Below are 26,356 nucleotides of genomic sequence, written 5' to 3'. Positions count from 1 at the left end.
AAATTATGATGTGACAGTAATTATCCTAACAATTTGTTACCTCCGAAACGACCATGCCGTAATCCAACTTAAAATTGCACCCCCCCCCCCACCCCCCACCCCTCGCTACGTCAATACAATGAACTCCCAGCTTTCTAACCTACTTTTCCGACTTACTACATCGGATACTTTGCTAAAGTTAAAGTACACAAAGTTACAAACCTTTCCACTATCAACTACCTCAAATTTTCTGGATTTTAATTAATGCAAATGTGAAAAAAAATGAGAGGCCCTTAGTAGAACCAGGTTGTGAATCGTATATTAATCTGTTTTTTTGTAAGATTTAAACGAATCGCTTAAACGAAACGCACCGATTCAAGAAAATTTCCTTAAATTGGCGTATAGTTCGAATTGGGACATAGTTCGACGCATGTTGCTTAACTCCATAAAAATCAGAACCACATTACCTACCCCAAAATGACTCTGGTATTCATGCTAGACTTTATTGATTTATTGAATATGCAAGCCAATGGCTCATTAAGATCTTTACGATTGTTCAATAACCTCCTCCCTGCTAAGCACTAAGCAGCCCGTCCCCACCAAAAAAAGGCCAAATGCTAGTTAATCCGGCTACATAACCCCCTGTATATGAAAGAACAACTTTTCAGACACAAACTGTCCTCAGGCCAAGCTCGTTAAAGAGCCGACCCACCCCCAGGACTTATTCATTTATTTCAACATTCTGTGAAGTAGAAATAAGTTTCTTCTCATAAATTAATATTATGATATGCTATAGTTACATGTATTGTTAGGGGTAGGATAGATTATGTTAGGTATTTAGATTCTGCTGGCGATTATTGGCTTTCTAAGTGCATGGGTGAAGCATTTGCTGCAATCCGTCCTCACTCTAGGGTGGTTAAAGCAGCGGCCGTCCTCCCCAGACGCATTCATCAGTGTTAACATTATGTGTATTAAAAATGGTTTGTTCTCATATATAAATTGATTTTATTATAATACATAAAAAATCTATGTATAGTTAGGGGTAGGTTAGGTTAGGTGTTTAGGTTCTGTTGGCTATTATTTGTATTTGAAGTACGTGGGTGAAATATTTACATAATTGTGGTTCGAACAGAGGGCGTGAGCGTGGCACTTGTTCCGGAAGTGTTCGGACGTCATCAGTTGTGAGTCATGTGTAAAGCGCTTTTCATTAATAAACAGGAGGGTTTGGCAGCTGGATTAATGAACTTAGGATCTTTGTATGCGAGGACGGGCTGTTTAAATAGTTGCGATTCGAACAGAGGTCGTCAGCGAAACACTGTGCGAGAAACGTTCGAACGTCATCAGTTGTGAATAATATGTAAACCGTTTTCATGTACGCATGTACGTATATGAGCACTTGGGTGTGTGTACATTATTTGCGTTAATATGAGTCCACTTTTTAGAACTTGTTATGCATAAGCAACTATTACATCACTGGTTGAGAACAATCTGATACCTGCTTCTATACGGAATAAATCTAACCCACCCTATTATAGCCAGCACACTAGCTCTGTCTCTCACTCCCTCTTCTGCTTGTTCTCTAGCTCTGTCTCTCACTCCCTCTTCTGCTTGTTCTCTAGCTCTGTCTCTCACACCCTCTTCTGCATGTTCTCTAGCTCTGTCTCTCACACCCTCTTCTGCATGTTCTCTAGCTCTGTCTCTCACACCCTCTTCTGCATGTTCTCTAGCTCTGTCTCTCACAGCCTGTTCTGCATGTTCTCTAGCTCTGTCTCTCACACCCTCTTCTGCATGTTCTCTAGCTCTGTCTCTCACACCCTCTTCTGCATGTTCTCTAGCTCTGTCTCTCACTCCCTCTTCTGCATGTTCTCTACCTCTGTCTCTCACTCTCTCTTCTGCATGTTCTCTAGCTCTGTATCTCACTCCCTCTTCTGCATGTTCTCTACCTCTGTCTCTCACTCCCTCTTCTGCATGTTCTCTAGCTCTGTCTCTCACTCCCTCTTCTGCTTGTTCTCTAGCTCTGTCTCTCACTCCCTCTTCTGTATGTTCTCTAGCTCTGTCTCTCACTCCCTCTTCTGTATGTTCTCTAGCTCTGTCTCTCACTCCCTCTTCTGCTTGTTCTCTAGCTCTGTCTCTCACTCCCTCTTCTGCTTGTTCTCTAGCTCTGTCTCTCACACCCTCTTCTGCATGTTCTCTAGCTCTGTCTCTCACACCCTCTTCTGCATGTTCTCTAGCTCTGTCTCTCACACCCTCTTCTGCATGTTCTCTAGCTCTGTCTCTCACAGCCTGTTCTGCATGTTCTCTAGCTCTGTCTCTCACACCCTCTTCTGCATGTTCTCTAGCTCTGTCTCTCACACCCTCTTCTGCATGTTCTCTAGCTCTGTCTCTCACTCCCTCTTCTGCATGTTCTCTACCTCTGTCTCTCACTCTCTCTTCTGCATGTTCTCTAGCTCTGTATCTCACTCCCTCTTCTGCATGTTCTCTACCTCTGTCTCTCACTCCCTCTTCTGCATGTTCTCTAGCTCTGTCTCTCACTCCCTCTTCTGCTTGTTCTCTAGCTCTGTCTCTCACTCCCTCTTCTGTATGTTCTCTAGCTCTGTCTCTCACTCCCTCTTCTGTATGTTCTCTAGCTCTGTCTCTCACTCCCTCTTCTGCTTGTTCTCTAGCTCTGTCTCTCACTCCCTCTTCTGCTTGTTCTTTAGCTCTGTCTCTCACTCCCTCTTCTGTATGTTCTCTAGCTCTGTCTCTCACTCCCTCTTCTGCATGTTCTCTAGCTCTGTCTCTCACTCCCTCTTCTGCTTGTTCACTAGCTCTGTCTCTCACTCCCTCTTCTGCATGTTCTCTAGCTCTGTCTCTCACTCCCTCTTCTGCATGTTCACTAGCTCTGTCTCTCACTCCCTCTTCTGCATGTTCTCTAGCTCTGTCTCTCACTCTCTCTTCTGCATGTTCTCTAGCTCTGTCTCTCACTCCCTCTTCTGCATGTTCTCTAGCTCTGTCTCTCACTCCCTCTTCTGTATGTTCTCTAGCTCTGTCTCTCACAGCCTCTTCTGCATGTTCTCTAGCTCTGTCTCTCACTCCCTCTTCTGCTTGTTCTCTAGCTCTGTCTCTCACACCCTCTTCTGCTTGTTCTCTAGCTCTGTCTCTCACTCCCTCTTCTGCTTGTTCACTAGCTCTGTCTCTCACTCCCTCTTCTGCTTGTTCACTAGCTCTGTCTCTCACTCCCTCTTCTGCTTGTTCTCTAGCTCTGTCTCTCACTCCCTCTTCTGCATGTTCTCTAGCTCTGTCTCTCACTCTCTTTTCTGCTTGTTCTCTAGCTCTGTCTCTCACTCCCTCTTCTGCATGTTCTCTAGCTCTGTCTCTCACTCTCTCTTCTGCTTGTTCTCTAGCTCTGTCTCTCACTCCCTCTTCTGCATGTTCTCTAGCTCTGTCTCTCACTCTCTCTTCTGCTTGTTCTCTAGCTCTGTCTCTCACTCCCTCTTCTGCATGTTCTCTAGCTCTGTCTCTCACTCTCTCTTCTGCTTGTTCTCTAGCTCTGTCTCTCACTCCCTCTTCTGCATGTTCTCTAGCTCTGTCTCTCACTCCCTCTTCTGCATGTTCTCTAGCTCTGTCTCTCACTCCCTCTTCTGCATGTTCTCTAGCTCTATCTCTCACACCCTCTTCTGCATGTTCTCTAGCTCTGTCTCTCTCTCTCTTCTGCTTGTTCTCTAGCTCTGTCTCTCACTCCCTCTTCTGCATGTTCTCTAGCTCTGTCTCTCACTCCCTCTTCTGCATGTTCACTAGCTCTGTCTCTCACTCCCTCTTCTGCATGTTCACTAGCTCTGTCTCTCACTCCCTCTTCTGCATGTTCACTAGTTCTGTCTCTCACTCCCTCTTCTGCATGTTCACTAGCTCTGTCTCTCACTCCCTCTTCTGCATGTTCTCTAGCTCTGTCTCTCACTCCCTCTTCTGCATGTTCTCTAGCTCTATCTCTCACACCCTCTTCTCCATGTTCTCTAGCTCTGTCTCTCTCTCTCTTCTGCTTGTTCTCTAGCTCTGTCTCTCACTCCCTCTTCTGCATGTTCTCTAGCTCTGTCTCTCACTCTCTCTTCTGTATGTTCTCTAGCTCTGTCTCTCACTCCCTCTTCTGCATGTTCTCTAGCTCTGTCTCTCACTCCCTCTTCTGCATGTTCACTAGCTCTGTCTCTCACTCCCTCTTCTGCATGTTCTCTAGCTCTGTCTCTCACTCCCTCTTCTGCATGTTCTCTAGTTCTGTCTCTCACACCCTCTTCTGCATGGTCTCTAGCTCTGTCTCTCACTTCCTCTTATGCTTGCACTAAATTTATTATTTCTAATCTCTCTGACCCGTATTCTTCTTGTTCTTCAGATAACCTGCACATAACATTTAAATAACTTAATAATAATAATTTGCCTTTCTCTTCTACGTCAGTTCTGCTCTCAGAGTCCTTAATCGGTTCCAAACTCCAATCTTAAACAATCTTAGCTCAATTTATGGATTCCCACACTTGTTTAATCATATTTACAAATAATATTTAATATTGTGTGTGTGTGTGTGTGTGTGTGTGTGTGTGTGTGTGTGTGTGTACTCACCTAATTGCACTCACCTAATTGTGCTTGCGGAGGATGAGCTCTGGCTCTTTGGTCCCGCCTCTCAACTGTCAATCAATTTATGTACAGATTCCTGAGCCTACTGGGCTCTATCATATCTACATTTGAAACTGTGTATGGAGTCAGCCTCCACCACATCACTTCCTAGTGCATTCCTTCCGTTAACTACTCTGACATTGAAAAAGTTCCTTCTAACGTCTCTGTGGCTCATGTGGGTACTCAGTTTCTAGCTGCGTCCCCTTGTTCGCGTCCCACCAGTGTTGAATAGTTTATCCTTGTTTACCCGGTTAGTTCCCCTGAGGATTTTGTAGGTTGTGATCATGTCTTCCAGTGTCGTAAGGTGCACTTCCCGCAGTCTTTCCTCGTAACTCATGCCTCTTAGTTCTGGGACTAGTCTAGTGCATACCTTTGGACTTTTTCTAGCTTCGTCTTGTTCTTGACAAGGTACGGGCTCCATGCTGGGGCCGCATACTCCAGAATTGGTCTTACATATGTGGTGTACAAGATTCTGAATGATTCCTTACACAGCTTCCTGAACGCAGTTCTAAGGTCAGCCAGCCTCGCATATGCCGCAGATAATATTCTTTTTATGTGAGCTTCAGGAGACAAGTTTGGTGTGATATCAACTCTTTGATCTTTCTCTCTGTTCGTTTCATTAAGTACTTCATCTCCTATTCGGTGTCCTGTGTCTAGCCTCCTGTTTCCACTGCCTAGTTTCATTACTTTGCATTTACTCGGGTTGAACTTCAACAGTCATATGTTGGACCATTCACTCAGTCTGTCTAGGTCATCTTGTAGCCTCCTACTATCATCCTCTGTTTCAATCCTCCTCATAATTTTTGCATCATCAGCAAATATTGAGAGAAACGAGTCTATACCCTCTGGGAGATCATTTACATATATCAGAAACAGTATTGGTCCAAGGACTGACCCCTGCGGGACTCCACTTGTAACGTCTCGCCAATCTGAGACCTCACCCCTCACACTGACTCGTTGTCTCCTGTTGCTTAGGTACTCCTCCATCCACCGGAGTCCTTCCCTTCCACTCCAGCTTTTTCACTAGCCTCTTGTGTGGTACTGTATCAAAGGCTTTCTGACAATCCAAAAATATGCAGTCTGCCCACCCTTCTCTTGCCTGATTTTTGATGCCTGGTCGTAGAATTCAAGTAACCTTGTGAGGCAGGACTTGCCATCCCTGAACCCATGTTTATGCTGTGTTACAAAGTTCTTTCGCTCCAGATGTTCCACTAGCTTTTATCGCACAATCTTCTCCATCAGCTTGCACGGTATGCAGCTTAGGGACACTGGCCTGTAGTTCAGTGCATCCTGTCTATCCCCTTTCTTGTATATCGGGACTACATTAGCTGCTTTCCAAATTTCTGGCAGTTCCCCTGTTGCCAGTGATTTGTTATACACTGTGGAGAGTGGCAGGCATAGTTCTTCGGCTCCTTCCTTTACTATCCAACGGCAGATTCCATCTGGGGTTATAGCCTTTGTCATATCCAGCTCAAGTAAACACTTCCTTACTTCCCCGCTGGTAATCTCAAACTCTTCCAGTGGTTCCTGGTTAACTATTCCCTCTCTTATCTCTGGAATTTCTCCTTGCTCTAAGGTGAAGACCTCCTGGAATTTCTTATTCAGTTCTTCAACCACTTCCTTGCCGTTTGTAGTGAATCCTTCTGCCACTATCCCTAACTTCATAACCTGTTCCTTTACTGTTGTTTTTCTCCTAATGTGGCTATGCAGCAATTTAGGCTGAGTCTTTGCCTTGCTTGCGATGTCATTTTCGTTTCGTCTTTCTGCCTCTCTTCTCATCCTGACATATTCATTCCTGGCGTTCTGGTGTCTTTCTCTGCTCTCAAGTGCCCTGTTATTCCTATAGTTTCTCCATGCCTCTTTTACTTTGCTGCTTAGCTAGCCTACATCTCTGATTAAACCATGTGTTTCTCATCTTCATTTCACTGTTTTCCTTTTGGACTGGGACAAACTTGTTTGCTGCGTCCTTACACTTCTGCGTGATGTAGTACATCATGACTTGGGCCGTCTTTTCCCTGAGCTCTGTTTCCCATGCTATATCTGTCAGGAATTTTCTTATCTCCTCATAGTTTCCCTTTCGGTATGCTAACCTTTTGGTTTCGGTATCCATCCTCGAGTTCAATAACCCTTCTTCAATCATGTACTCAAACACCAGTACACTGTGGTCGCTCATTCCTACTGGGGCCTCAAAACCGATTTCTCTTCTGGCAGAGTCGTTCAGAGTGAAGACCAGGTCGAGTCTCGCTGGTTCGTCATTTCCTCTCATCCTTGTTGGTTCTCTGACATGCTGGGTTAAAAAGTTTCTAGTCTCCACCTCCAATAAATTGGCTCTCCACGTATCCTCGCCTCCATGCGGTTCCTTGTTCTCCCAGTCAATCCTTTCGTGATTGAAGTCCCCCATGATAAGCAGGTTCTATATATTTCTACAGGCAGCAGAGGCTGCCCTCTCAATTATAGTGCTAACTGCCATGTTGTTGTTTTCATACTCTTGACTCGGTCTTCTGTCATTTGGTGGAGGGTTGTATATTACTGCTACTACTATTCTTGGTCCTCCCATTGTCATGGTGCTTGCTTTGTAGTCTCTGAAACCCTCATAGCCCGGGATAGCTATCTCCTTAAAACTCCATTCCTTTCTCATGAGTTGGGCCACTTCGTCTCCTCCCCTACCTTCCCTCTCTTTCCCTATTACTGTGTACTCCTGGGGAAACATGGCATTCGTTATGATTCCAGAGAGTTTTGTTTCAGTGAGTCCGATTACATCTGGGTTCACTTCTTGTGCTCTTTCTCTTAGTTCACTTGCCTTGCTTGTGAACCCATCTATGTTTGAGCATTACCTTGAAACTGACTCTCTTCTGCTTCTCCTCGGGGTGGGGGGGGGGGGAACTATGGTATTTGGGGTGAGCTGGAGCTGGGAGGATCTGGTATAGTGAGACTGGTGGAGGAGGAAGGGCTTTTAGGGGGAGGGTAGAGGGGAGAGTGAGAGGGAAAGGATTGGGGGGGGAAGAGTGTGTGTGTGTGTGTGTGTGTGTGTGTGTGTGTGTGTGTGTGTATTCACCTAGTTGTATTAGTAACTAACTACTAATTTTTTCCTTAAACAAACACACACAGGAAGCAGCCCGTAACAACTGTCTAACTCCCAGGTTCCTATTTACTGCTAGGTACCAAGCGCATCAGGGTGAAAGAAACTCTGCCCTTGTTTCTCGCCTGCGCTGGGTATCGAACCCGGGGCCACAGGATTACGAGTCCCGTGCGCTGTTCACTCACCTACCAGCGATCATGTGTGTGTGTGTGTGTGTGTGTGTGTGTGTGTGTGTGTGTGTGTGTGTGTGTGTGTGTGTGTGTGTGTGGGTGTGTGTGTGTGTGTGTGTGTGTGTGTATGTATGTGTATGCATACCTATTTATATATTTGTTAAAATAAGCACTTCTTTGCAATTTGATAATAATTAAATCCATCATATCTTTGCCTAATTTTGTCTCTTAGTTATATTTTTCATGGAACTCCTACTAAAAATTGCGCAAATGGTTGGGCACCATTCCTTAACCCCGTCCAATCCCATATCCGTATCCTGAACTCTTCCCAGTGCTATATAGTGCAATGGATTGGCGCTTTCCCATTATAATTCGCTTCCCTTCCCTCCCACTCCACATCACTCCACACCACCTCCCTCTCCACACCACATACTACCTCCGTCTCCACACCACACACCTCCCTCTCCACACCCACACACCTCCCTCTCCACACCACACACACCTCCCTCTCCACACCACACACACCTCCCTCTCCACACCAAACACACCTCCCTCTCACACACCACACACACCTCGCTCTCACACACCACACACACCTCCCTCTCCACACCACACACACCTCCCTCTCACACACCACACACACCTCCCTCTCCACAACACACACACCTCCCTCTCCACACCACACACACCTCCCTCTCCACACCACACACACCTCCCTTCCCCCATCACTGTGGCCAAATGTTACCCTCAAAATAACATCAATCATCTATTGAATAAATGATAAAGTTTATGTACTCGAAGCTGAACATTTTACATTCACAGACATCGTTTATGAGAGGCACTGGGGCCGTTCCCCCACCCCCTTCAGTGAGGAATTTGGCTGACCTCAGAGACCAATATGTCCCATCCGTTAAAATCACCATTAATTCTGGAAAGTTTAATGAAGCTTGCCGCGAGCGTCTGTCCTCCTATCCTGAACAGTCAGAAATTTTCTCTTATAGATGAATATATTACCATAAAATACCACTTGTTTTCTTCGCTTATCACAGTTAGAATGGGTATACTTAATTATTTTAAGGAACCCTCGTTAGGGTTTCCTTCGAAGTTGGCAAGGAAAAACTGCGCACTTTAGGAAAGGGTTTCAACAGAAGTACCACGATTCAGTATTTTAAGTTCAAAAAAATGTGAAATTATTATTATTACTGTTATTAGTATTATTATTTTTATTACTATTATCATTATTTCCTACTCACAGGCACACAGACTAAAATTGTAGCTTCAGGCTACACCTTTATTTATAGTAACCAAGAACTATAGTTTTATTGCTATGAGCGGAGTGATGAATAATTTTTTTTTTTTGATGAGAGAATAATTCGTGCCTATTTCAATATTTTTGTATTTTTGTATATGCTGGCAGACGCCTCAAAGCGTTTTATAGTAAAAGCTCGTCATATAATGCCTGAAAAGATTTTAATGTTTTAAATGAACATGGTGTAAAACATTATTTTAAATAAATCATATATATATATATATATATATATATATATATATATATATTATATATATATATATGTCGTACCTAGTAGCCAGAACGCACTTCTCAGCCTACTATGCAAGGCCCGATTTGCCTAATAAGCCAAGTTTTCAAGAATTAATATATTTTTTCTATTTTTTTCTTATGAAATGATAGAGCTACCCATTTCATTATGTATCAGTTCAATTTTTTTTTATTGGAGTTAAAATTAACGTAGATATATGACCAAACCTAACCTACCCTTCCTAACCTATCTTAATAGGTTAGGTTAGGTTAGGTGGCCGAAAAAGTTAGGTTAGATTATGTTAGGTAGGTTAGGTAGTCGAAAAACAATTAATTCATGAAAACTTGGCTTATTAGGCAAATCGGGCATTGCATAGTAGGCTGAGAAGTGCGTTCTCGCTACTTGGTACGACATATATATATATATATATATATATATATATATATATATATACATACATATATGTTGTTGAATATAACCGAAAAGGTAAGATTAATAATTCTAACACGAATATTCTCAATATTTCTTATGTTTTTCTTCACTGTCGGTGGTAATAAAAATGACTATTCTCCGAAATTCATTTTTTAATTGTCTGACGCGTGAACGCGTTTCGTAATTCGTATTACATCTTCAGAGACTTAATTTACACACAAGTTCTTCGTACTTATACTTTATTGGATGAGGTGATATGGTACAAAAGTTTTGGGTGAGGTGACAAACATAAAACAGAACACGAAACAATGGGTATAAATTGGATAAGTGAACATATGAATGGAAGTAACTGCAGAAGGCTCATTAGCCAATACTTCGTCTTGCTGCTTCCATATTGATTCTGGATCTTGAAGTAGGTAGAATATTGTTGTGCATTTATTGGCTGTTGATTGCTGGTGTTGACGTTTTGATGTGTAGTGCCTCGCTGATGTCAAGCCGCCTGCTATCGCCGTACCTATTGGTGATTTCTGTGTTGTTTGTTAAGATTTCTCTGGTGATGGTCTGGTTGTTACAAGATATTATGTGTTCCTTGATGGCTCTCTTTTGCTTATGCATTGTTAGTCGCCTAGAAAGAGACGTTATTGTCTTGCCTATACACTGAGTTCTTTGGAGCTTACAGTCCCCAAGTGGGCATTTAAAGGCATAGACGACGTTGGGGTCCTTCAAAGCGTTCTGCTTGGTGTCTGGGGAGCTTTTTATGAGTAGATTCTCCGTTTTTTTGGATTTATAATAAATTATCAATTGTATTTTCTGATTTTTGTCTGTAGGGATGACGTTCCTATCAAGAATATCTTTCAGGACCCTTTCCTTCGTTTTATGAGCCATCGAAAAGAAGTTCCTGTAAAATAGTCTAATTGGGGGTACAAGTGTTGTGTTGGTTGACTCTTCAGAAGTTGCATGGCGTTTTATCTTTCTTTTTATGATGTCTTCAACAAAACCGTTAGAGAAGCCGTTGTTGACTAGGACTTGCCTTACCCTATAGAGTTCTTCATCGACTTCTTTCAATCCTGAGCAGCTGCTTAGAGCACGGTCGACGTAAGCGTTGACAACACTCCTCTTGTACCTGTCTGGGCAGTCACTATTGGCATTGGGGCACATATTCCTATGTTTGTTTCTTTGGTGTAGACTGCAGTATGGAAGCCTCCGCTCCTTTCCGTGACTGTTATATCCAGAAATTGCAGCTTCCCATTGTTTTCCATCTCGTACGTGAAAGTCAACACAGAATTCTGCTCAAATGCTTCCTTCAGCTGCTGCAGACATCTGGCATCAGGTTCCTGTGTAAAAATGTCGTCAACATACCTGCAGTATATGGAGGGTTTCAAGTCCATGTCAACTAAGACCCTCTGCTCGAAGGTGCCCATGTAGAAGTTCGCAAACACGACACCTAGGAGAGAACCCATGGCGATCCCATCAACTTGCTTATACATGTGCCTATCTGGGCTCAAGAAGGGTGCCTCTTTAGTGCAGGCTTGGAGTAGTTTCGTCAGTATGCTTTCTGGCATGTCAAGAGGAGTGCAAGCCGGGTCACGATACACTCTGTCTGCTATCATCCCGATTGTCTCATCTTCAGGTACGTTAATAAATAGTGACTCCACATCCAACGAGGCTCTCATCCCCCGTGGCCCGTGCTCTGCGGCAGTAAGTCGACAAATTCTTTGGGAGACTTCTAGCTGAAAGCACAGGGTACATAAGGAGTCAGCAACCCGTTGAGTCGCTTCGCCAGTCTGTATGTGGGTGTGGGTATCTGGCTGATGATTGGCCGAAGTGGGTTTCCAGGCTTGTGGGTCTTGACATTTCCATAGGCATACCCAGGTTTGTATTCCCCCAACAACTTTTGGCAGGTGGAGTCCGGATTTCTTGGCATTCACAGTATCGATCAATTTGCTTACCTTCGTTTTCAATTCGGCTGTAGTAATTCCAATCCCCTATCCCCCCTGTCCTTCACATCATTCTCCATTCCCCGGTCCCCTCGTCATCCCCACCTACCCCCACTCCCGTTCCCTCCCTCCCTCTATATATATATATATATATATATATATATATATATATATATATATATGAATGAAAACTCACACCCCAGAAGTGACTCGAACCCATACTCCCAGAAGCAAACACTCCCAGAAGCAAACCCATACTCCCAGAAGTTTGCTTCTGGGAGTATGGGTTCGAGTCACTTCTGGGGTGTGAGTTTTCATTCGCATATAGTCCTGGGGACCATTCAGGCTTGTTTGCATTTGTGTTCCTCACGTGTGCCCCAAAGAATGAGGTGATTTGGTGAAATGCTATGCCCAAGATTACCATCCGAGTTGCCGTCGGGGAAGTGGCTCAAATAGCCTCGGCTATCACTTCCTTTTGACGGCCGTGATGGTCAAGCGGATTAAGGCGCCCTGTAGTTACCAGTTGAGTTGCTTCTGGGAGTATGGGTTCGAGTCACTTCTGGGGTGTGAGTTTTCATTCGCATATAGTCCTGGGGACCATTCAGGCTTGTTTGCATATATATATATATATATATATATATATATATATATATATATATATATATATATATATATATATATATATATATATATATATATATTATTAAATATGACGAAAAAAGTAAGATTAATAATTCTAACACGAATTTTCTCGATCTTTCTTACGTTTCTTTTCACTGTTGATGGTAATTCAAAGATCAATTCTCTAAAATTCATTTTTATTTCTAGACTAGAAATAAAAATGAATTTTGGAGAATTGATCTTTGAATTACCATCAACAGTGAAAAGAAACGTAAGAAAGATCGAGAAAATTCGTGTTAGAATTATTAATCTTACTTTTTCGGTCATATTTAATAATATATGTCTACAGGAAAGACTGCTACCAAAATATACTAATATATATATATATATAAATTTTGGTAGCAGTCTTTCCTGTAGACATATATTATTAAATATGACCGAAAAAGTAAGATTAATAATTCTAACACGAATTTTCTCAATCTTTCGTACATTACGCTTCACTGTTGGAGGTAAATCCAACAGTAGATGTTGGAGTAGATGGGGTCGCCATGGGTTCTCCCCTAGGTGTCCTGTTTGCAAACTTCTACATGGGTACCATCGAGCAAAAAGTCTTAGTCGACATGAACTTGAAACCGGCCATATACTGCAGGTATGTTGACGACATTTTTACACAGGTACCTGATGTCAGACATCTGCAGGAGCTGAAGGAGGCATTTGAGCAGAGTTCCGTGCTGCGTTTCACTTACGAGACGGAAAAGGATGGGAAGCTGCCTTTTCTAGATGTAACAGTCATGGAAAAGGGCGGAGGTTTCCACACTGCAGTCTACACTAAGGAAACAAACATAGGAATGTGCCTAAATGCCAACAGCGACTGCCCTGACAGGTACAAGAGGAGTGTTGTTAACGCATACGTCGACCGTGCTCTCAGCCACAGCTCAGAATGGAAGCAAGTCGACGAAGAACTCTGTAGGGTAAGGCAGGTCCTAGTCAATAACGGCTTCTCCAATGGTTTCATCGAAGACATCATAAGAAGGAAAGTGAAAAGCCATGCAACCTCTGAAGAGACAACTAACACAACACCTATACCCCCTATTAGACTATTTTACAGGAACTTCTTTTCCACAGCTCATAAAACGGAGGAAAGGGTCCTGAAAGATATTGTTAATAGAAACGTTATCCCTACAGACAAAAATCAGAGGATACAACTGACGATTTACTATAAAACCAGAAAAACGGCCAGCCTACTCATGAGAAACTCTCCAGACACAAAACAGAACGCTTTAAAAGAGACTAATGTCGTCTATGCCTTCAAATGCCCACTTGGGGACTGTAAGCTCCAAAAAACCCAGTATATAGGCAAGACAACAACATCTCTTTCTAGGCGTTTAACGATGCATAAGCAACAGGGCTCCATTAAGGAACATATAATCTCTTCCCATAACCAAACCATCGCCAGAGAAATCCTAGTAAACAACACAGAAATCATCGATAGATACAGCGATAGCAGGCGGCTTGACGTTTGCGAGGCACTACACATCAAGAAGTCAACACCAGCAATCAACAGCCAATTATTGCACAACTATATTCTACCCACCTCAAGACTCCGCTCCAATATAGAAGCATCAAGAAATATGGACCAATAGGCTTTCTACAAACACTTCTTTCTGTTCTGTCTTGTGTTGATACTTTTAATACCCTATTAATATCCCCTCTTGTTCTGTCTTGTGTTAATGCCACATCATCCCTCCCACCTCACTCAAAAGTAGATATAAAATCAGAGATACGTTCTAATCAGTTGTGTATTTGTGTATTTGTGAAGTCTTTGAAAATGTAATAAGTTTTACGAAACGCGCCCGTGTCGCGTCAGACTAGAAATAAAAATGAATTTTGGAGAAGTGATTTTTGATTTACCTCCAACAGTGAAGCGTAATGTACGAAAGATTGAGAAAATTCGTGTTAGAATTATTAATCTTACTTTTTCGGTCATATTTAATAATATATATATATAAATATATATATATATATATATATATATATATATATATATATATATATATATATATATATATATATATATATATATATATATATATATATATGTCGTACCTAGTAGCCAGAACGCACTTCTCAGCCTACTATGCAAGGCCCGATTTGCCTAATAAGCCAAATTTTCATGAAATATATATATATATATATATATATATATATATATATATATATATATATATATATATATATATATATATATATACAGGCGATGAGTCACAATAACGTTGCTGAAGTATGTTGACCAGACCACACACTAGAAGTTGAAGGGACGACGACGTTTCGGTCCGTCCTGGACCATTCTCAAGTCGATTGTGATAAGGAGGTAGGGACAGGCAATAAATAGGCAAGAGAGAGCTGAGGAGGAAAGTCAGGTGTAGGGGATAGTAGTAATAATGAGAACTGCAGAAGGCCTATTGGCTCATACGAGGCAGCTCCTATTATAACCACCGAAGGAGATAGTAATAGGAATAAGAAGAGGATAGCAAGGGAGCGTAGGAGAAGACAATGAACAGAAAAAGGGAGAAGAGAGAAAGAAAAGGAAAGAGAAAGAAAGATAAATGGAAGGGGTAAGCTTATGTTAAGTCACGTTTGTTAGAAAGATTAGAGCATTTGAGTATATACTGTGACAGGGAAGAGTCCACAGCAACAAAGCCAGGACTCAAGTTCATGTTGGGTACATTGTGTATAAGAGCCGATTCTACAAGACGGCGTCTGTGTAGAGTAGAGTCAGGAAACATTATTTTGGAGGAAGACCAATCTATGGGATGATTAGAATCCCTCACATGGCAGAAGAGAGCATTATTAGTGACTGCAGACAATCATCCCATTGATTGGTCTTCCTCCATAATAATCTTTCCTGCCTCTACTCTACACAGACGCCGTCTTGTAGAATCGGCTCTTATACACAATGTAACCAACATGAACTTGAGTCCTGGCTTTGTTGCTGTGGACTCTTCCCTGTCACAGTATATACTCAAATGCTCTAATCTTTCTAACAAACGTGACTTAACATAAGCTTACCCCTTCCATTTATCTTTTTTTCTCTTTCCTTTTCTTTCTCTCTTCTCCCTTTTTCTGTTCATTGTCTTCTCCTACGCTCCCTTGCTATCCTCTTCTTATTCCTATTACTATCTCCTTCGGTGGTTATAATAGGAGCTGCCTCGTATTGGCCAATAGGCCTTCTGCAGTTCTCATTATTACTACTATCCCCTACACCTTACTTTCCTCCTCAGCTCTCTCTTGCCTATTTATTGCCTGTCCCTACCTCTTTATCACAATCGACTTGAGAATGGTCCAGGACGGACCGAAACGTCGTCGTCCCTTCAACTTCTAGTGTGTGGTCTGGTCAACATACTTCAACCACGTTATTGTGACTCATCGCCTGCATATGGATACCACACGTCCGCGTCTTACTCTGTTTAATTTCTTCGATGCTCTACCTTCCTTCAAACGGCCTTTTCGCGCCTTTGAATCTTCCCTTCTTGCCGCCAAGCGTCGAAAGAACTAGCTCAGGTTTCTTAAAGACTGTCTTGCTGAGCAAGTTCTCCCTCTTTCTTTATCTCACTTTCTCCAGTTCAACACTTCGGGATCTCCTTTCCCTGAACATGCCCGTCTTCTTCTTCAAGAACTTATTCATGCCACCTCCTTGCAAGTTGACGAGGCTTTTCTTGCTGTTCGTCAACAGCAACGCTTTCTGTCCTCTTCTCTTCCCAGTGATCTATGCAATATCATTTTTCCAATTGCATTTGACACTGCTCACGTCTCCTCTTCCCACCACTCCTCCACACTACACAACAAACTTCAACGCCTGATCTCCAACAGTCCTTGGGCCAAATACTCTCTCTCTGACTGTGTTACCAACCTTTCGTCCTACTCTCTTTCTAAGCACCAGTAAGAACTTCTTGGTCTTGGTCTGTCTTTTGCTACTTCCCCTGGCCCACGCTGTGGCATTGATCTCATTAGTTCCTTTGACAGGTTTGTCAATTCTAACTCTAGTACTCTTTCGGATCTGTCTGCCTTTAGAGGGGCCCTTATCCCCGTTCTTGACAGCTTGTTTTCTAAAAATCACCACCTTCCTCGTCGCTTCCAGCTTGCCCTTGCCTCCCTGAAATCTAACAACTCTATTCTTATCCTTCCTTCCGACAAAAGCAATTCGGTGGTTGTTCTTGACCGTGAGGACTACCTCCAAAAAGCAGATGTCTTGCTCTCTGACTCTCGCACTTATGCTCCTCTGACTTCTAACCCTTTGGATCGCCTCAAAACTACCTTTAACCGCAAACTAAGACAGCTCTCTAGTCTTTGCCCTCCTGACTTTGATCTCATTAAACGTTTCCGTGTCATCTGCCCTTCTCTTCCTTATTTCTATGGTCGTCCTAAGACTCATAAACCTGGTGTTCCTCTTCGTCCTATCATTTCTTTACGTGGCTCTGTCAGCTATCCTCTTGCCTCCTGGCTCGCTAAAACCCTGACACCTTACCTTGGCACTTTTTCCCCTGCCCACCTTCGTCACTCTCAGGACTTCATAGAAAGACTGCGCCTGCAACCCTCTTGTAAGATGCTTAGTCTTGATGTCGACTCTCTGTTCACTAATGTTCCGCTCGATGACGTTCTCTCTTTCCTCAGACAGAAGGCGTCAGAGGGCCTCCTTCCTCTCCCACTTCCCACTGACGTTTTCCTCGATCTCATTATACTCTGTGTTGAATCTAACTCTTTCTCTTTCAACGGTAAATATTACACTCAAACTTTCGGTGTCGCTATGGGTTCCCCTCTCTCCCCTGTTCTTGCTAATTTCTACATGGAATACTTCGAAACTGTTCTTCTTCCTTCTATTGATACTCGTCCCTCTCTCTGGCTTCGCTATGTTGATGACATTTTTGCTTTATGGCCTCATGACCTTGATCTTTTCCAGCCTTTCCTCGCCTCTCTTAACAATCTTGCTCCTTCTATCCATTTCAAAGTTGAGTGGGAATCTAATTCCCTCCTTCCTTTTCTTGATGTTCATGTTCACAGCTCTGTGTCTGGGTTCTCTTTCTCTGTCTACCGTAAACCCATGCATAGGGGCATGTACATTCACTTCTTTTCCTACCATCCTCCTTCTGTTAAGAAATGTGTCCTCGTCTCTCTCTTCCTCCGCGCTCTACGCCTTATGCGACCCTCAGTTTCTTGATTCTGAAATTGCCTTTATCTACAAATCATTCTCTCGCCTTGGTTATCCTTTGCATTTCATCAACTGTGCCTACTCTCAAGCTAAACGAAATTTCTTTCATCCTAAACCTGCTTCCAACACTAGTAGCATTGTACTATGCCTTCCCTTCATATCTGAACTCAAAACTTTTACCAATACCTTTCGTCCTCTTGACATTAAACTCGCCTTTCGACAAACTAACACACTTCGTAGCAATCTAGTTCACACTGCTCCTCCTGCTTCTAATGCTGCTGGTGTCTACTCTATTTCCTGTTCATCTTGTCCTCTCCAATACTTTGGCGAAACTGGCCGTACACTGAATGACAGACTTAAAGAACACAAGAGAAGTGTTAAGTCTGCAGACACTAACAATGCTCTCTTCTGCCATGTGAGGGATTCTAATCATCCCATTGATTGGTCTTCCTCCAAAATAATCTTTCCTGCCTCTACTCTACACAGACGCCGTCTTGTAGAATCGGCTCTTATACACAATGTACCCAACATGAACTTGAGTCCTGGCTTTGTTGCTGTGGACTCTTCCCTGTCACAGTATATACTCAAATGCTCTAATCTTTCTAACAAACGTGACTTAACATAAGCTTACCCCTTCCATTTATCTTTCTTTCTCTTTCCTTTTCTTTCTCTCTTCTCCCTTTTTCTGTTCATTGTCTTCTCCTACGCTCCCTTGCTATCCTCTTCTTAATCCTATTACTATCTCCTTCGGTGGTTATAATAGGAGCTGCCTCGTATGGGCCAATATGCCTTCTGCAGTTCTCATTATTACTACTATCCCCTACACCTTACTTTCCTCTTCAGCTGCTCTCTCTTGCCTATTTATTGCCTGTCCCTACCTCCTTATCACAATCGACTTGAGAATGGTCCAGGACGGACCGAAACGTCGTCGTCCCTTCAACTTCTAGTGTGTGGTCTGGTCAATATATATATATATATATATATATATATATATATATATATATATATATATATATATATATATATATATATATATATATATATAGGGGTACCACCACTGGTTTAATTAAAGGGACCCATATCCTCGAAGAAGAAAATAAATAGTGTTCAGAGAAGACCTTGTGGATTCTCACTGAATACTTTAATCTTTTCCTCTCCTACCACCCCTCTTATTTTTGTTTTTTTTTTGTTTTTATTTGATTTTATTGCAATGTTACAGTTTACAGAAAACACAGACTTATATAACAATATAACAATATACCAATCAGTGTTCGAAGACCTCGTCCAGTTCCTCGGGGGTCGGGTGCGTACCCAAGATACAACACGCATTTCCCCTCTGAACAGCGACACTGAGGCGCTGGAACATAAAACTGGCCGCTCTTGGGTCTCTAGTCTTCCCAATGAGTTCCTCGCCCAGTTCCTTCAGGAACTTAAGTGCACATTTACCCCAGGCGCCCAGAGTCCCAGAGCCTATTGGCACGAACCTGTAACAACGTTCTAGGTCCCTGTACTTGTTAGTTTTCTGGGTCTCCCTGAAGGTGGCCGCCCCGCCTCCCTCAGCTGCGCTGTAAGGTAGATAGGTATCAGCGAATGTGGATGCACACGTGTAGTCCCACACGACCTGTTTACCTTCCCTCCACGGCTGCAGGGTGACTCCATCTGGGCGTTTTTGGCTGTTGTCAGCTCTGCACAACTGAGGTTCCCTTTGTGCTGGGCACCCAGCTGAAGCCAAACTTCTCTTGATGATGTCATTGACTGCTTCATGTCTGGCAATCTTTCCCTGTGTCTTACGACAGATGAGACCATGGCTGCCGTATTGGTCCTGCCCGTGCATATATATATATATATATATATATATATATATATATATATATATATATATATATATATATATATATATATGTCGTACCTAGTAGCCAGAACTCACTTCTCAGCCTACTATTCAAGGCCCGATTTGCCTAATAAGCCAAGTTTTCCTGAATTAATATATTTACTATAATTTTTTTCTTATGAAATGATAAAACAACCCTTTTCTCTATGTATGAGGTCAATTTTTTTTATTGAACTTAAATTAACGTAGATATATGACCGAACCTAACCAACCCTACCTAACCTAACCTAACCTATCTTTATAGGTTAGGTTAGGTTAGGTAGCTGAAAAAGTTAGGTTAGGTTAGGTTAGGTAGGTTAGGTAGTCGAAAAGCAATTAATTCATGAAAACTTGGCTTATTAGGCAAATCGGGCCATGCATAGTAGGCTCAGAAGTGAGTTCTGGCTACTAGGTACGACATATATATATTTATATATATATATATATATATATATATATATATATATATATATATATATATATATATATATATATATATATATATATATATATATATATATATATCATCACATTATGAAGAAATCCTTTATAATGTGATAAAGTTTATCATGGTTTTCTTCATTTGAGAAAGGTATTCAATACATTAAGGAATGTTATCTATTAACGTATAACCAGTCTGCACTTTCCTTTATCTTTCAGCTCTTTTTTAAATTAACCAATTATGTACTTAAAATTCTCGTTATTAAATTAATATTTATTAAGACGTTTCTCTCTCAGTGAATAATCTTTCAGTCTTTTAGCTCTAAGATCTGGCACATCTCTTTATTTTATTACCAGAACAATGTTACCAAATAATCACAATAAATTCCACAAAGCAATTACCAAGTACCGAAATGAATCCACATTAATCCTTCCCTATCCAGCTGATTAGAAAATGTCAATAAACACTTACTCAGCCCCTAAATAAGATTAAAGAAACCGCTTCACATCACCCTAAAATAGCGCTACTGAGCCTCTCAATAAGGTCCACTTCAATAAAGACCAATAAAACGCTACCCACCATCCTATTCTCGAGACTCCTCCCCATTCCACCAGGCACTACTGGGCCCAACAAATTCTCCTAATAAACGAAAGAACATTTCTTGTGCCCCCTCCCAGAGCGCCTGGGGTGTCGACCAGCAGTCGGACACACTAACAAGGCTGGCAACGTGTGGCCCGAATCATATTATACCATTAATTTATCTGCATCGAGCACGCTCTTCTGGAAGTGGGTTCCGGTGATTTGGTCTGATTGCTAATAGGGGAAATCCAGCCCAGATAATAGAGGAGGATTGGGTAGAGGATAGGGTGTACAAGAGCAGAAACCAGAGGACACGTGGGGGATAGATAGAAGTTGCTATGACAGATGATTCAGTGCTAGGACAGAGCATAGAGAAGTGGAGAGAATAGAGAGAACGCCGACGAACGACGGTGTTCTGAGAGAGTATGGAAGGTGCTATGACTGTTCAGAAAGGTTTTCAGGGTAGAGGATAGCTGGTGCAAGCAGAGCATTGAGAATGTTTCGAGAAGAAGATAATGGTTTTAGGACAGAGGATGGAATGTGCTAGACCAATATCACAGGGTGCTGGGGAAGAGGAGAGTGGGTGCTAGGGCAAAGGAGTGAGTGTTCTCTGGTAGAATATAGTGTGTGCTAAGCCAGTAAATAGAGTGCTAAGCCCGTAGATAGATAAATAAATCTAGGCAATAAGATAAGCCGTGCTATCAACAGACGATAGTGTGCTGGGCAGAGCATAGAGTGTGCTGGGCAGAGGATAGAGTGTACTAGTATAGAGAAGGGTATTAGAGCAGAGAATAGAGGGTGTTTGATAAGGAATAGAGAATGCTGGGGTACATAAATGAGGGTGCTGCGGCTCCCACATAAATGTGGGTAGAGTGAGATAGGACCGATGATAAAGAGTGTTAGAACATAGAATGGAGAGTATTAGGGCAACCGCCAGAGGTTGATAGGGTAGGGCACAGCGTGTGCTTTGACAGAGAATAGGAAGAGTTTCGACAGATCTTAGAGAGTTACCGGACAGATGATAGACGGCGCTAGGTTTAGGATGGAGGGTGATATGACAAAGGATATTGGGTGCTGGGCAGAGGATATAAGATGTCAGGGAAGGCATTCAGTAATCACCTCAATTTACCCACCAGTTCTGCTAGCAGGGAATTGAGTTTCAGCTATTTCATCCCGCCTCTCATCCACTAACCAATCGGTGTACAGGTTCCTGAGCTTATTGGTCTCTATCATATCTACATTTAAAACAGTGTGGAATCTGCCTCCACCACATCACATCCTAGCGCATTCCAGTTGCAAGCTAGTCTGACACCAAAGAAAAATTCTAATGTTTCTGAGTCTCAATTGTGCACAACGATTTCTCCTGTGTTTCCATGTTCTTCTGAATCTTGTGCTAAATAGTTTGCCATTATTTACTTGGTTAATTCTTCTGAGAAATTTATAGGGTGATAATCATGTAATCGGCACTAACTCCTAATAAGTTAGTGTCTCATATCGTACACCACATATCATATACCTCGACACTAACTCTTAATGAGTTATTGCCGATATGAGGTTTAGTTCCAGTATCCTTTCCATGTAACTGACATCTCGCTGCTCCGGGACTAGATTAGGTGCTAACCTTTAAATTTTCCTTAACCTCTTTAACAATGATGGAGCCACATACTCCAGCATTGGTCTGACATGTATTACACAAGGTTATGAATGACTCCTTACACAAGTTTCTAAAGGCAGTTCTAAAGTTGGCCAACCATTCATATCCCGCTAATGATATCCTTTTGATGTAGGTGTCAGGGGTGAGGTTCGGTATGATATCAACCACCAGATATTTCTCCCTTTACCAGATTATTGAAGGATTTCACCTCATAATTATTAATGCATATTTTTGTACTGTTGGCTATACTTCAAACAGTTATGCAACATTTTTAGAATTTAATCTGAAAATATTTTCCCCAGATTTTTGCTGTCCATTGTTTTGGTTTCCTAGACACTGCTTGGTAACAGTACTTTTGATGAATCAATTTAAATTTGAAATATTATTACCCATAATGTTTTGCCTAAATATTCAGGGGCGCCATAAACACAGTTTCTAGCCCTTCTCATTCTCATTGTCTGTCTGTCTGTCTCTCTCTGTCTGTCTGTCTCTCTCTCTCTCTCTCTCTCTCTCTCTCTCTCTCTCTCTCTCTCTCTCTCTCTCTCTCTCTCTCTCTCTCTCTCTCTCTCTCTCGGTACCGTATAAAATTTACGGTATGAGCCCTAAACTAAGTATAGGGGTTACAACGGATATCAAATGACGTACCTAGTGAAACTTCAAGCCAGATCTGTTATCCTACCTCAGCTAATCTGAAGCCTGCTCATAGAGACATTTATTTCATGAGTATGCACTCTGAAACTAAATATCACAAAAAAACTGTCATAAAGGAACTATCATATAAGGAACGTGGTGAAACTGCGAGCAAGAGCTGTAATCCTACCTCAGTTCAATTGAAACCTATTCTTAGAGACCCATTTATTTCATGAGCTATTATTTGCATCGCTAGGATAAACTTTATTCATTAACAGCATTAGGTAACAATCACATAAGGAACAGGTTGAGGCCGTAGCCAACTGTGTGTCAGAGCCTTCAAGTTATCAGTTGAGCTGATCTACCATGTATCAACCTGTACAAGTTCCAAATGCGTGTCAGCCTACGAATGAATGATCGCTGATATATAGTGATGTTCTTGAGAAAGGCACTTCCAGCGTGAGACTATAGAAGGTTAAGAGCGTAGTGCTATAGGTGTCAACTACTCGTAGTCCACGAAGTTGGACCAGGTGGGGAACGTACAGGATGTTAACATAGTCCAAAAAAGTAAGACCATGACCGTCACGACGGTGTTGCAGGCTCTGATGTTCAGACCGTTTCCACCAAACATGGTCAAGAGGCTGGGCGGGCCTTCTTTCCCGTTTCTCAACTTTGTAAAACAGTTTAATGAATGGTAAGGGGCAGGCGATCCAGGAAAGGGGTGCACACTCTAGATGAGTGAGAACGGGCCTCCCGTTGTCTCCTCCTGAGCCGGTCGGCCGAGCGGACAGCACGCTGGACTTGTGATCCTATGGTCCTGGGTTCGATCCCAGGCGCCGGCGAGAAACAATGGGCAGAATTTCTTTCACCCTATGCCCCTGTTACCTAGCAGTAAATAGGTACCTGGGTGTTAGTCAGCTGTCACGGGCTGCTTCCTGGGGGTGGAGGCCTGGTCTAGGACCGGGCCGCGGGGACACTAAAGCCCCGAAATCGTCTCAAGATAACCTCAAGATAACCTCCTCCTGCCTGTAGCCTACAGCTGTCAAAAAGGTGTGAGATGCACCGGAGGGCTGTAAGTTTCCTGGCTGCCTTTTTAGGTAGGTTAAGCAAGTGGCTCTCGACTCGTTCATTAAAGAGTCGACGTTCATTCCCAAAATGTCAATTTCATCTGTGAAGTCTAGAGTTTGGCCATCTATTTACACCCCTGTCCGATTTGCTATGTGCAGTTTCGTTAACACAATCGCTTGTATTTTCTCAGGAACAAATGTGACCTGCAAATCTCCTACCATAAGTAGAAATGGTTGATAGTTGGTGATTGATGAGTCTTGCAGCGGTTGACATTTCTTCCTTTCCGTACGTCATCCGTATAGGTTTGAGCTTCAGGAATGAGATTAAGTAGATCGTTAAAATATATATACTATTCTCACTCTCCCTCTCTCTACCTCTCTTTGTACAGCCACTTGGGTTAGATGGTAGAGCAACGATCTCGCTTCATGCATGTCGGCGTTATATCCTCGACCGTCCAAGTGGTTGTGCACCATTCCTTTCTCCCGTCCCATCCCAAATCCGTATTCCAATCCCTTCCACTTGCTATATAGTCGCATTTGCTTAACGCTTTCCCCTGATAATTACTTCCTTCCTTTTCTCTCTCTCTCTCTCTCTCTCTCTCTCTCTCTCTCTCTCTCTCTCTCTCTCTCTCTCTCTCTCTCTTTCTCTCTCTCTCTTTCTTACTCTATCTATCTGCGTTACGTGTCTTATTATAATAATTTCTTTCTGTCTCTCTCTATCTCTCTCTTTCTCCTCCAGTGACCCCGGCTAAACCAGCTCCTGCCCTGGACCACGTAGCCCCATGCACCTGAAGCTGCCAAATTTACGGTATGCAAATTCCATTTTCCGATAGAGCAAGCCTCGGCTGCCTCCCCCTCCACCGCTGATCCAATCTCTCCACTTTCCTTTATCGCTATGCTTTTATTTTTTCCCATCCATCCCAACTCTGATCCTGTTCGCCCAGGTTGAATATGCTGTATCGGCACGCTGGAGCGACCAGGAATGTTGCTGATGACGCTGCTTCTGTCACACACTTTGAAAACGTAAGCTTACGAAACACATCAGTTCAAATATATACAAATATCTATATAGATATGATAAAATCAGTAGGAGCCATGAGGGGGATTCGAACCCGCAAACTTCGTACTCCCAAGCTTGCGCCCTAGACCACTGCTCCGCGACACGGTCAAAAAGCAATGCCACCTTGGAGTCAGCTGAATCCACTAAGAATCCTGAAGCGCGGAATCACTTGGGCTGGACGGTAAAGCGACGACCTCACTTCATGCAGGTCGGCGTTCAATCTCCGATCATCCATATGGTTGGGCAACATTCCTTTCACCCATCCCATCCCTACTCCTTATCCAGTTCCCTTCCCTGTGCTATATAGGCGTAATGGTCTGGCGCTTTCCCCTGATAGTTTCCGTCCTTTCCTAACCGGAGCGCAATCCAGGGGTTTCACACGTTGCTCCCTTGTACCATGGATTTGTGGTCAAGCAGTTCACCTCCACCGCATCTAATAAAATGCACAAAATGCATTCTGTTCAATTTTCCTATTGTATATATATATATATATATATATATATATATATATATATATATATATATATATAAATATATATATATATATATATATATATATTAATTATATATGTATATACATATACATATATATATATATATATATATATATATATATATATATATATATATATATATATATATATATTAATTATATATGTATATACATATACATATATAATATATATATATATATATATATATATATATATATATATATAATATATATATATATATATATATATATATATATATAATATATATATATATATATATATATATATATATATAATATATTTCATTTCATTTCATTTCATTTCATATTTCTCTGTGGATTTTCCGCATATATATATATATATATATATATATATATATATATATATATATATATATATATATATATATATATATATATATATATATATATGTATATATGTCGTACCTAGTAGCCAGAACGCACTTCTCAGCCTACTATGCAAGGCCTGATTTGCCTAATAAGCCAAGTTTTCCTGAATTAATATATTTTCTCAATTTTTTTTCAATGATAAAGCTACCCATTTCATTATGTATGAGGTCAATTCTTTTTTATTTTAGGTTAAAATTAACCAATGATATTTGAGCGAACCTAACCAGCCCTACCTAACCTAACCTAACCTATCTTTATAGGATAGGTTAGGTTAGGTAGCCGAAAAAGTTAGGTTAGGTTAGGTAAGTTAGGTAGTCGAAAAATAAATAATTCATGAAAATTGGCTTATTAGGCAAATCGGGCCTTGCATAGTAGGCTGAGAAGTGCGTTCTGGCTACTAGGTACGACACATATATATATATATATATATATATATATATATATATATATATATATATATATATATATATATATATATTATATATATATATATATTATATATATATATATATATATATATATATTTATATATATATTTATATATATATAT

The 26,356-nt window shown here is 41.7% G+C and overlaps 2 protein-coding genes across 2 annotated transcripts in view; both read right to left on the bottom strand.

Annotated features, from left to right (window-relative positions):
* The window catches only part of LOC138372576 (trichohyalin-like), a 6,860-nt gene extending 2,897 nt beyond the window's left edge, over positions 1 to 3,963 (bottom strand). The window contains exons 1-2 of the mRNA XM_069338057.1: positions 3,950 to 3,963; positions 1,540 to 3,616 (exon numbers count right to left, since the gene is read on the bottom strand). Coding sequence (XP_069194158.1) covers positions 1,540 to 3,616; positions 3,950 to 3,963 — 2,091 coding nt within the window. The remainder of the gene's footprint in view (positions 1 to 1,539; positions 3,617 to 3,949) is intronic.
* LOC138372578 (uncharacterized) overlaps positions 1 to 26,356 on the bottom strand; it is a 323,726-nt gene that overhangs the window by 80,939 nt on the left and 216,431 nt on the right. The gene's annotated exons all lie outside the window — the stretch shown is intronic.

This window comes from Procambarus clarkii, chromosome 39, assembly GCF_040958095.1.
Source record: "Procambarus clarkii isolate CNS0578487 chromosome 39, FALCON_Pclarkii_2.0, whole genome shotgun sequence".
Lineage (NCBI taxonomy): Eukaryota > Metazoa > Arthropoda > Malacostraca > Decapoda > Cambaridae > Procambarus > Procambarus clarkii.
Note: the sequence above shows the minus strand (reverse complement) of the source record. Positions and strands in the feature narration are given on the sequence as shown.